Raw genomic sequence first — 13,170 nt, 5'->3', positions numbered from 1 at the left:
TAAGTGAAATATTTTGGTGATAGTAAGACAAATGTGAATAATTCTATTTGTGCTATCAAGGATATAAAGATAGTGACTTGTTGTCTTGGTTATGAGCTGGAGGTGAGGGAAATGTTATTATCAAAAATATGTCATCTTACTTAGTGAAATAGTACTCTATGTTATTAGTTAATACTTATGAGCTGGAGGTTGTTGGGTTATGGGTATGATACTTTCATTTTGTATCACCATTTTTCATTATAAATTGCTCATAATAAGGTGTCCTTTTTTTAGGAAAAACACACATATTGATGAAATGACATCTCTTCGTAGAAAGACATATCTAGTTTGTAAACCTCTCAAAATATGCCCCCTTGACGAGCTTATATTTCTTTACGGGGGAAGTAGAAGTGTATGTCTCACTGTCTTTGCATGGCAGGGTCGAAGCAGCCAGATGACTACATTTAGCTGTCAACAGGTAATTTAGCACATGTGTTTCCATTTGGTACATCGGACTTTCGTGGACATATATGGCAAGGGGTTAGTGCGATGATCGTTCCGACTTAGGTCAGACAAGAAGAGGTTCCACCACATTTCCTGCGTTTGGCATCCACTTGGTGCAGTGCAGTGCACGTATACAGTCAAACCATGCACCGTATATACGCGCAACTTCTCATTACGCAACTGTACCGTGAAGCATCCTCACTCTATGCACCACTGGAGTCGCGTGCGGAACGACAACGCACTGGAAATATCTTGTCAACTAAGTTTGCCAGTACGTCGTGTTGGACCAATGATTCAAAATGCAGTACTTGAACTGCATGTTTGTGACCGAAAGTTAAAAAAATTCAAGGGTAAAGTGTTGTCTCAGTCGACTAAGATTGAACCAAGTCTTAATCAAGTGGTATATAGTTTATAAGAAGAAGAAATGAAACACTAAAAAGAAAAATTGTGTACAGATCTCAGTGCAAGATCAAAGGAATATAGTATCGATCGAGACATAACGAAGTCTCAGTCGATGTCGACTGAGACTTAGCAAAATTGAAAATTAAACTTCAAAATGTCTTATATTTTGATATAGAGGCGGTAGTAAAATATGACGAGCACAACTGAGCATGTTTTGGTGGAAAATGGGATCAAGCTGCCCGAAAGGAAACTGGACCCTGATACGTACGCTACAACAATAAGGGAGTATATGCGGCTGACAAGTGGGACCAGCAGCCACGCGGGCCACAGCATGTGTGTAGAGCTAAACCACGGTCAAGCCTCGCTCCCACCAATGGAGAGACGCCACCTGCCGGCACATCGAGACATCCAAGCGTTCCTCGCTCCTTCTCGCGCCAACGCGCCCATCCCAAATCACCGGAGCTCGACAGATCCACCCGTTTCTCGCCACTCGCAGGCAGTCCCCGGCACGCCACCGATCGCTTGCCCGCGTTTTCCTCGTTCGTCCGCCCCGCCCCGCCCCGCGACGGAGCTTTCCTCGCCCGGCACACAACCGCGACGTTTCCCGACCCCCCACTCCACCACCACCACCACCACCACCCTCCTCCTCCTTCCTTGACCCCTGCCCTACCCTAACCGCCCCCCTATAACTCTCCTAGCCCGAGCTGACCGACGAGCAGTGCCACTTGGGGAACAAACGACGAATCCTATTGAGCTCCCTTCCCTCTGCCTGTGCCGCACGCACACGCGATTCCGCTCGGCTGAACCTGGTCGCCGATCGATTTCTTCCTCCGGTTGAGCGAGGCGTGCAAGCTACAGCGTCGCCGGTTGGTTAACTAGCCGGCAACCCCGGCTGCCGACCCTGTTTCATAGGCTCCCCATAGGCTTCCTTTCTTGGCCCCTGCTTCAGCTCCCACTTCTGTCTGCCTCCGAGGTGAAACCCAAGCCAGAGCACAAGATCCTCACTGGTACTAGTGGAGCTAGCTAGCCTAGCAGACATGGCCACCGCCTCCACCATGTCCCTGCTCCCCATCTCGCACCTCAAGCAGATGCAGCAGCAGCGGCGCACGCGGCTCGCCGGCGCGCTCCCCGGGAAGGTGCTCGTGCTCGGCCGCCGGAGGCGCCACGTCGTGCCGGTAAGAAGAATCACATCCGCTTACCGTCTGCTCCTCTCTCTATATCTCCTGCCGGTGACTTGATGGGCTGACGAACTGGATGCTCTGTTTTTGTGGGTTGCAGCGGGCGCGGCTGTTTGGTCCGGCCATCTTCGAGGCGTCCAAGCTCAAGGTGCTGTTCGTGGGGGTGGATGAGGAGAAGCACCCGGGCAAGCTGCCGCGGACCTACACGCTCACCCACAGCGACGTGACGGCGCGGCTGACGCTGGCGGTGTCGCACACCATCCACGCCGCGCAGCTGCAGGGCTGGTACAACCGCCTGCAGCGGGACGAGGTGGTGGCCGAGTGGAAGAAGGTGCAGGGCGCCATGTCGCTGCACGTCCACTGCCACATCTCCGGCGGCCACTTCCTGCTCGACCTCATCGCGCCGCTCCGCTACTACATCTTCCGCAAGGAGCTCCCCGTGGTACGTCCCAACCTGCCAACGCCGATCGCCAGCCACACCGGCGCAACGTGGGCACCCGCACGTCCACATAGTATTTTCTTTCAAGACCACGAATTTCTTCGCTCTGCGAGAGTTTTTGGCCACGAATTCGATGGCCAATTTCTTCAGCGTCATGATTCTCCATAGCGTGATCAACACACAGTGTCTTTATGTCCGTGTCACCATTATTTTGGCCTCGTACAGTTTCAGCATGTGCTAGCTGTGGGCTTTGGACTAGGTCATCTTTTGCTTTGCAATCTTGTCTGCCGCCTTGGGAAGGCTAAATTTTGGACAGAATCTCCTGAGTTAATCATACGACTGTGGTCTCAAGCTGATTGATGCCTTAACAAAAGTTCCAGATGAAGATTAAATGTGCAGAAATTTACTACTATAATTCACTGCTTGTAGAAATTTCAATATTATCTGCGAAATTTGCTGTGGCTAGACAGTGAAGTGGCTTGTTCTCTTGGCACGGTGCATAGGACACATGTTCTGAGTTCTGACTCTGCTTTGGTTTGGTCAGGTTCTGAAGGCGTTCGTGCACGGCGACGGCAGCCTGTTCAGCCAGCACCCGGAGCTGGAGGAGGCCACGGTGTGGGTCTACTTCCACTCCAACAACCCCAACTTCAACCGCGTCGAGTGCTGGGGCCCGCTCCGCGATGCCGCCGCGCCCTACGACGACGAGAACGCCACCGCCGACTCCCCAGCCGCCGACGCAGCCGTGGCCACTGCCACGGACGAGCGGGCGGTGCGCGCGGGCCAGTGGCCCCGGCGGTGCCCCGGGCAGTGCGACTGCTGCTTCCCGCCAGAGTGCCTCATCCCCTGGCCGCAGGAGCACGAAATGGCCGCCGACGCCGGCCAGGCGCCGCCGCAGTGAAGCCGGAGTGCGGACACAGATTAGCCGACCGAATCGTTCAGCTCGCCAAGGTACATACGTAGACGGATGCAACGCAGCGCATGCGGTGGCGGCAAGAGACCGCCATTGCATGCATGCATGCGCTGCGCTATTCTTTAATTGATACTCCTACTAGCAGCTTGATAATTAATTAGCTCAGCCGCAGTGCATTCTTAGGTTTAGCCAGGTAAATGTAACTCCATGGGTGTGGTGATCTAGCTAGCTAGCACCTTGGCTTGTAAATAGAAATCACATTATCAGTCGTTGTTGTACGTACGGGCAAAGAAAGGGAATCATTTGGGAGTGCATTCTAAGATCGATGTTGCTGCTGCAAGATACTACTCCTAGGGAGTAGGAACATTTCGCTGCTTCATTTGGACGGTGTTCGCACTGGGTTTGTGTAGGAATAAACGTGAAATTTCAGTCGTGTCACGATCGGGAGGTGTCGGGACGGCTCTGGGCTCTGGAGTCGTTGCGGATTTGGCAACCGTTGTACAGTATTTCTCTGCTCTGGAACCGAAAGTGTGTGCGTTGGTAACGGTAGCTGTCGGGGTTGGCGTGCCGGTCTGGGTAAAACTGGGTCGGGAACTTTCTCACGAGTGATCGATTCGAGCTGGCCGATTCAGGATCACTTGGCTAAGTGGAACGGTGGATGGATGGACGGATGACACGTTGAGGTGGAAGGTGATTTCGGTTTGATTAGTGGTTTGCGTCATGGCTGGGATCTGCAACTTTGTCCGCACCCGCGGTAGTTCATGCGTGCAAGCGTTTCACATCCTTCTTCTACCGCTAAAACACCGTACGGCTCCACTGCTCGACACGTCGTTTCGAGTTTACTGTCCGCGTCGCAGTGACGGGCGAATCGTTTGTTGGACGGCGCTACGCATCCGTCGGCTGACCATGAGAGAAAAGATTGGCCAGCTCGGGAGTACGACCATGTTGCAAACCTCGTCTCAATACGATCATGTTGCAAACCTCGTTGCAACACGATACTTCTTTTCATAAACTTTCAATCTATTATCAACTATTAAAGTAGTAAAAAAAACACTAGAATTAACTAGCAAGATGCACATGCGTTGCACGGAATATCAAGATGTATTTGTATGAGTAGTTTATTTTGTGGGAGAAAAGGACGAACGAGGGAATGCTTTATTTGCAAATGTGGAGAGGGGTGTAAGTATCTTTTTGCAAAATTATCATAGTTTTCTTCCTATCCGTCAGATATAAATCGGATGGCCTATATTGCAGGATGGCATGAAAACCATCATCACCAACTCTGTTTTTTATAAGATAGAAGTAAAATTTACATCTAGGTCCGTAAACCACCTAGCGACGACTACAAGCATTGAAGCGACCCTCACGACACTAGTAGAAAAAGGCTCATTTGTCCCGGTTCGTAAGGCTCATTTATCCCGATTCGGCAACCGGGATTAAAGGGTCGGTACTAAAGCCCAACACCTTTAGTCCCGGTTCTTATACCAACAGGGACAGATGGGCCTCCACGTGGCCGATGTGGCTTGCCCAGGCAGGGGGGCCTTTTGTCCCGGTTGGTAGCACCAACCGAGACTAATATGCGTCCACGCGTCGGCAGTTCAGAGGTTAGGGTTTTTGTTTTTTTTCTGAAAGGGGGAGAGGAGTTGGGGGTTTTGGGGGGTTTTGTAGGGTTAATTTAGGGGTTTCATATATTGTGTTAGCTAGCTAATAGAGAGAAGTGTCATCTATTATCTCCATGCTTGGTGGACGCTACATACTATACGTATAGAGAGGACTCGACACGCTAGCTAGTAAGCAAATAAAGGAAACCATTAAGTACAGAAGATTGTCATGAACATATACAGAGAGAAGTGATCAACCTCTCCTTCTCCGAGATATTGGTCGAACAACAAGTTTTCGTATATCTATCCGACGCTGCTGGCTACATATATATATACAATGTAAGATCTCTTACAATCCCCTAGTATCTGAACTCAAGTTCCACATGGTATTCTTTGGCTTTATTGATAACGTGGTCAAGAAAGAATCCCACCAATTCTTGCGGTAGGAGTTCATCCCGCATCTGCCACATCTAATTTGAAGAAGGGGGTAAATACATAGATATGAATGAAACTCAACACAAATGATGGTAATAAAATGAAATTGTGAATATTATTGCTTATGCACTTCAAATTGTATTTTAGAGTAGCCCTGGTTTTTTGCAAGTCGCGTTGTAGATGAACTCACAAACGTAGTATCCACAGTAATTATTTTCGGATTCCTGCCACAAGCACTTTACGAGAAATAAATGTCAATCAAACTGATAATGAAGCATTATAAATGGCATTGATGAAAGTAGCTAGAATCACCGGAAGATGCGTGGAACTAGCTAGCTAGTACTATTTACTTTCGAGTATGTCTATCGCAGCTCCACCGGCAGTCCCGAAGCTTGTGCAGTGAATACTTTCCAAATCCTGCGAGACAAAGAAAACAATTACTTGATATCAGAAAAGGAACAAAGTTGCCTATATGGTGCGATAATGATCGATTGAACTTACTTCTCGAGCATTTTAGTCATGTCTGCATAGTCCTCGGGAGATTTTCGTCTCGAGTCTAAGACGGTTACTAGTCCCTGCTCAAGTTTAATCTCTAGGAGAATATAGTGGAACCTGCGCACGCATGCATAACTCATCAATTACATTATTATAACCTCGAGTAATAAGGGAAACCGAATATGCACAAGACAGTAACACTCACTTGAAGTTGTAAGGAAAGAGTATTTTATCTTTATTTTGATTTATTACCAATGATCGTAGCAAGTTGGCATCGGTTTCTTTGGCATGAAATGTAACCGTATATTCATCTATGAGATTTGTGTTAATGAACCCAATATCATAGATTTGTGCTTTTCTGCATTCGACGATCTTCAATCTGCATAATATAGTGAGGATAATTATATATACATGCAATGAAAGAGCTGAGCTATATATAGAGACTTAATGATAGAAGTAGTACTTACAGACAGTAGCAAGTGACCGTTAATTTATCGAGGGCCTTTTGATTGAACCACTGGAAGACTCCTCAAAATGGAACAGACAACAGTTCAATTCCAACGAGGTCGTGCTCCTCTTTAACTCTCAGCGTCAAAGTATCCTTCCCCCAAACTCTCTGGAGGTTTTCATGTACCAATCATGGAATCTTCGCATCATCGTTGTCAGAGGACTTCCATCTTTGACGAGAGGCTTCCTGTACTGGTATTTGTGTTCGTCCACCTCCATTATATCATAATGTGCATCGTCGTCGTGCATGTAATCTGCATGACTGGTACCAGGCAAGATCCCCAGATGATTGGCGATGATATCGCTAGACACCTTGAGCGGGGGGCACGATTGATTCGCTTGTTCGCAGAGCTGGGGAATTTTTTCCCACTTCTTCGTTCTGCTAACCTTCGATCACTTCAAGTACTTCCCGACCGCTCCGCTTCGATATATGACCTTTCAATAATGCGCTCATAGTTAGTTTTCGGCAGAGACGATGGTGGTTTCTTCAGGGCATCGATAGTGCGATTTGCTTTACCGGATCTATCTTCTCCTCCGGAGGTGGATGTTTCTTAGCTCTTTGCATTTCAAAGAACTCCCTCACTTGGGCTTGATAGATCTTCGTGTTTTCCTTCTCGGTCAACTTGTATGGTAATCTCTCTAGAGGCTTGAGAGATGGATCGAATCTGTATTGCCTCCCACCTCTGGTTGTACTGCTAGATGACGGAGCGGACGGAGCGGTTGCGGCTGTCTTCTTTCCTTGCTTACGAGGCAAAGAAGAAGGACTACGACACGCCGGAGCAGCCGGAGCAACGGCGGCTCTCTTCCGCCCTTGCTGACGAGGCGTACGAGGAGGCGGGCTGCTCGGGCACGCAGGCGGAGAAGGAGGCGGAGTGCCGCCATGCGCTGGAGAAGGAGGCAGAGTGCCCTGACCACTCGCCGGAGGAGGAGGCAGAGTTCCCTGACTCGCCGGAGGAGGAGGAGGAGGCGGAGGCGTCCAGTTCGGAAGGTTGATGAGCTCCTTCCGCCATAGACATGGAGTCTTCAGAGCACAACCCAGCCGAGTCCCTCCTTCACCGGTAGGGTGGTCAAGCTCGAGCTCCTCAAATCCCTCCATTATTTCATCCACCATCACAGCAACATATCCTTCTAGAATCGGACGGCAGCGAAAAGTTACGCCGGGTTCAGGAGGTGCAACAGAGCCAACAGCCGCCTTGACTTTGAAGTTCTGCCATTGCGTCATAAGGTGGCAATGTTGAGACTCCGTGATAGCATCCACGGGGTAGCTAGCAGGAGCCATGAAGGCAGGCTCCTAAAGCAGCTTGGTGGAAGCCACGCTGCTTCTCCGCTGAGATGGCGGGGTAGCTTCGGGGGTAGCTTAGGCAGGTCGCTGGCTGTGAACTGTTTCTCGTTCCTCTAGCGCTTGTACCCTTGCGTGCCGCGCCTACAATTGGGTCTGCTCCACTTTCCTCTTCCTTCCCGGCCTTTGTAACCGCCTGCGTCGGGAAACCCAGCCTTCCACGAAACGGGGCCTGGCGTGCCTCGTGTCCGTCCAGGGTGCTCATGATTCCCGAGGGCCATTGTGATCTCGTCGTTCTCTCTGTCGGGAACGAACGTCCCTTGCTGCGCTGCGGCGATATACTCCTGAAGCTTCATGACGAGTATTTGCAGTTGCTTGTTTGTCCAAACGCACTTCCCTGTTTCAGGGTCCAAGGTTCCCCCAACCCCGAAGAACCAAGTCCTTGAACGGTCTGGCTAGTGCAATGTCTCTGGTTCGACCCCTTTATCAAGCAGGTCATTCTTAGCCTTCTCCCACAACGGCCGGGCTTTGAGGTAGCCACTGATACGTCCATTTTGCATCATGCTTTTATATCGATATTTATTGCATTATGGGCTGTTATTACACATTATGTCACAATACTTATGCCTATTCTATCTTATTTTACAAGGTTTACATAAAGAGGGAGAATGCCGGTAGCTGGAATTATGGGCTGGAAAAGGAGCAAATATTAGAGACCTATTCTGCACAGCTCCAAAAGTCCTAAAACTTCACGAAAGTTATTTCCAGAATATATAAAAAATACTGAGCACAAGAAGTACCAGAGGGGCCCACACCCTGGCCACGAGGGTGGGGGCGCGCCCTACCGTATCCCCTGGGCACGCGCCCCTACCTCGTGGCCCCCCTGGTTGTTGGGGAACGTAGTAATTTCAAAATTTTCCTACGCACACGCAAGATCATGGTGATGCATAGCAACAAGAGGGGAGAGTGTTGTCTACGTACCCTCGTAGACCGAAAGCGGAAGCGTTAGCACAACGCGGTTGATGTAGTCGTATGTCTTCACGGCCCGACCGATCAAGCACCGAAACTACAACACCTCCGAGTTCTAGCACACGTTCAGCTCGATGACGATCCCCGGACTCCGATCCAGCAGAATGTTGGGGAAGAGTTCCGTCAGCACGACGGCGTGGTGACAATATTGATGTTCTACCGACGCAGGGCTTCGCCTAAGCACCGCTACAGTATTATCGAGGTGGACTATGGTGGAGGGGGCACCGCACACGGCTAAGAGACGATCGACTTGATCAACTTGTGTGTCTAGAGGTGCCCCCCTGCCCCTGTATATAAAGGAGCAAGGGGGGAGGCGGCCGGCCTAGGAGGAGGGCGCGCCAAGGGGGGAGTCCTACTCCCACCGGGAGTAGGACTCCTCATTCCCTTGTTGGAGTAGGAGAGAAGGAAAGAGGGGGAGAGGAACAAGGAAAAGGGGGCTGCACCCCTTGTCCAATTCGGACCAGAGGGGGGCATGCGCCTCCTTCCTTTTGGCCTCTCTCCTCTATTCCCGTATGGCCCAATAAGGCCCATATGCTCCCCGGCGAATTCCCGCAACTCTCCGGTACTCCAAAAAATACCCGAATCACTCGGAATCTTTCCTATGTCCGAATATAGTCGTCCAATATATCGATCTTTACGTCTCGACCATTTCGAGACTCCTCGTCATGTCCCCGATCTCATCCGAGACTCCGAACTCCTTCGGTACATCAAAACTCATAATATAACTGTCATCGAAACCTTAAGCGTGCGGACCCTACGGGTTCGAGAACAATGTAGACATGACCGAGACACGTCTCCGGTCAATAACCAATAGTGGAACCTGGATGCTCATATTGGCTCCCACATATTCTACGAAGATCTTTATCGGTCAAACCGCATAACAACATACGTTGTTCCCTTTGTCATCGGTATGTTACTTTCCCGAGATTCGATCGTCGGTATCTCAATACCTAGTTCAATCTCGTTACCGGCAAGTCTCTTTACTCGTTCCGTAACACATCATCCCGCAACTAACTCATTAGTTGCAATGCTTGCAAGGCTTTAAGTGATGTGCATTACCGAGAGGGCCCAGAGATACCTCTCCGACAATCGGAGTGACAAATCCTAATCTCAAAATACGCCAACCCAACAAGTACCTTCGGAGACACCTGTAAAGCACCTTTATAATCACCCAGTTACGTTGTGACGTTTGGTAGCACACAAAGTGTTCCTCCGGTAAACGGGAGTTGCATAATCTCATAGTCATAGGAACATGTATAAGTCATGAAGAAAGCAATAGCAACAAACTAAACGATCAAGTGCTAAGCTAACAGAATGGGTCAAGTCAATCACATCATTCTCCTAATGGTGTGATCCCGTTAATCAAATGACAACTCATGTCTATGGTTAGGAAACAGAACCATCTTTGATCAATGAGCTAGTCAAGTAGAGGCATACTAGTGACACTATGTTTGTCTATGTATTCACACATGTATTATGTTTACGGTTAATACAATTCTAGCATGAATAATAAACATTTATCATGATATAAGGAAATAAATAATAACTTTATTATTGCCTCTAGGGCATATTTCCTTCACTAGTGGCCCTCCGATGCCCATCTTCTGCTATATGGAGTCTTTCATCGAGGAAAAAAATCATAAGCAAGCTTTCGGGACGAGACTCCGCCGCCATGAGGCGGAACCTTGGCGGAACCAATCTAGGGCTCTGGCGGAGCTGTTCTGCCGGGGAAACTTCCCTACGGGAGGGGGAAATCATCACCGTCGTCATCACCAACGATCCTCTCATCGGGAGGGGCTCAATCTCCATCAACATCTTCACCAGCACCATCTCATCTCAAACCTAGTTCATCTCTTGTATCCAATCTTTGTATCCAAACCTCAGATTGGTACCTGTGGGTTGCTAGTAGTGTTGATTACTCCTTGTAGTTGAAGCTAGTTGGTTTACTTGGTGGAAGATCATATGTTCAGATCCATTATGCATATTAATAACCCTCTAATCATGAACATGAATATGCTTTGTAAGTAGTTACGTTTGTTCCTGAGGACATGGGAGAAGTCTTGCTATTAGTAGTCATGTGAATTTGGTATTCGTTCGATATTTTGATGAGATGTATGTTGTCATCCCTCTAGTGGTGTCATGTGAATGTCGACTACATGACACTTCACCATTGTTTGGGCCTAGAGGGAGGCATTGGGAAGTAATAAGTAGATGATGGGTTGCTAGAGTGACAAAAGCTTAAACCCTAGTTTATGCGTTGCTTCGTAAGGGGCTGATTTGGATCCATATGTTTCATGCTATGGTTAGGTTTACCTTAATACTTCTGTTGTAGTTGCAGATGCTTGCAATAGGGGTTAATCATAAGTGGGATGCTTTTCCAAGTAAGGACAGTACCCAAGCACCGGTCCACCCACATATTAGATTTTCAAAGTACCGAACGCGAATCATATGATCGTGATGAAAACTAGCTTGACGATAATTCCTATGTGTCCTCGGGAGCGCTTTCCTTCATATAAGAGCTTGTCCAGGCTTGTCCTTTGCTACAAAAAGGATTCGGCCATCTTGCTGCACCTTATTTACTTCTATTACTTGCTACTCGTTTGAAAGCACAAGTGCTCCCTGGGTGGTTTTGGTAATTAATGTCAACATATCTCTTGTTGGACTAACACTTTTACCTAGTATGTTTCAGATAAGTTCAACAATGGAGTGGCATGGACTAGAGGATATGGAACCCTTCAAGATGCTAAGGACAAAGGATTGGCTCAAGCTTTAAGATCAAGACTCTACATTTTCTATTTTAGTGATCCAAGATCACATTGAGTCTATAGGAAAAGTCAATACTATCAAGAGGGGATAAGGTGTTGCTTAATGGCTTGCTTGCTCAAAGTGCTTAGTGATATGCTCCAAAACCCTCAACTACCTTCCCACATCCACATATGACCTAAACCAAAAGTCAAACTCGGCCCCACCGATTCTATCTATCCGGCGCCACCGAGTTTCAAATGTAGCAAATCGGTTTCACCGATAGGGATCTCGGTCTCACCGAGATGGGATTGTAATCTCTCTGTGTATGTCCATTACCAAAATTGGTCTCACCGAGTTTGAGCAATCGGTACTACCGAGATTACAATGCAAACCCTCTGGTTAGCTTATTACCAAAATCGGTCCCACCGAGTTTGTGTAATAGGTCTCACCGAGTTTGCCTGACCAACTCTCTGGTTAGCTTATTACCAAAATCGGTCCCACCGAGTTTGTGTAATCGGTCACACTGAGATTACGTTATGCCCTAACCCTAACCATATCGGTCCTACCGAGTTGCATCTCAGTAACAACGAAAATCCTAACGGTCACTAAGTTTGCTGAATCGGTCCGACTGAGTTTAACCATTCGGTCCCACCGAGTTTAGCAAATTGTGTGTAACGGTTAGATTTTGTGTGGAGGCTATATATACCCCTCCACCCACTCTTCATTCATGGAGAGAGCCATCAGAACATACCTACACTTCCAATACACATTTTTTGAGAGAGAACCACCTACACTTGTGTTGAGGTCAAGATATTCCATTCCAACCATATGAATCTTGATCTCTAGCCTTCCCCAAGTTGCTTTCCACTCAAATCTTCTTTTCCACCAAATCCAAATCCTTTGAGAGAGAGTTGAGTGTTGGGGAGACTATCATTTGAAGCACAAGAGCAAGGAGTTCATCATCAACACACCATTTGTTACTTCTTGGAGAGTGGTGTCTCCTAGATTGGCTAGGTGTCACTTGGGAGCCTCCAACAAGATTGTGGAGTTGAACCAAGGAGTTTGTAAGGGCAAGGAGATCGCCTACTTCGTGAAGATCTACCGCTAGTGAGGCAAGTCCTTCGTGGGCGACGACCATGATGGAATAGACAAGGTTGCTTCTTTGTGGACCCTTCATGGGTGGAGCCCTCCGTGGACTCACACAACTGTTACCCTTCGTGGGTTGAAGTCTCCATCAACATGGATGTACGATAGCACCACCTATCGGAACCACGACAAAAACATCCGTGTCTCCAATTGCGTTTGAATACTCCAAGCCCTTCTCTTTACATTCTTGCAAGTTGCATGCTTTACTTTCCGTTGCTCATATACTCATTGCATGCTTGCTTGATATGTATTGTGTTTGTTAAACTTGTGCTTAAACTCCACTTAAACTTAAGAATATTAAAAACTGTAACTTTTGGCACTTAGTGTCTAATCAACCCCCCTCTAGACACCTCTTCTCGATCCTTTCATCGTTACCAATTACCTTATCACAAAACTATCTGTTACCGATATTTCAGTTCTTGGAGAGAATACCTTGCTGAAAACAACTTATCATTTCCTTCTGCTCCTCGTTGGGTTCGACACTCTTACTTATCGAAAGGACTACGATAGATCCCCTATAC

General features: G+C 48.0%; 1 protein-coding gene across 1 annotated transcript; it reads left to right on the top strand.

The window, feature by feature from the left end:
- The first annotated feature begins 1,566 nt into the window (after positions 1–1,566).
- Positions 1,567–3,732, top strand: LOC123104541 (protein STAY-GREEN, chloroplastic). The gene is made up of 3 exons (XM_044526410.1): positions 1,567–2,060; positions 2,164–2,505; positions 3,047–3,732. Exons 1-3 carry the CDS (start codon positions 1,923–1,925, stop codon positions 3,398–3,400), a joined length of 834 nt encoding a protein of 277 aa, XP_044382345.1. The 5' UTR covers positions 1,567–1,922; the 3' UTR covers positions 3,401–3,732.
- Positions 3,733–13,170: the final 9,438 nt, after the last annotated feature.

This window comes from Triticum aestivum, chromosome 5A (genome assembly GCF_018294505.1).
Source record: "Triticum aestivum cultivar Chinese Spring chromosome 5A, IWGSC CS RefSeq v2.1, whole genome shotgun sequence".
Taxonomy (NCBI): Eukaryota; Viridiplantae; Streptophyta; class Magnoliopsida; order Poales; family Poaceae; genus Triticum; species Triticum aestivum.
The sequence above is the reverse complement of the archived record's forward strand: the minus strand, read 5'-3'. Positions and strand labels throughout refer to the sequence as shown.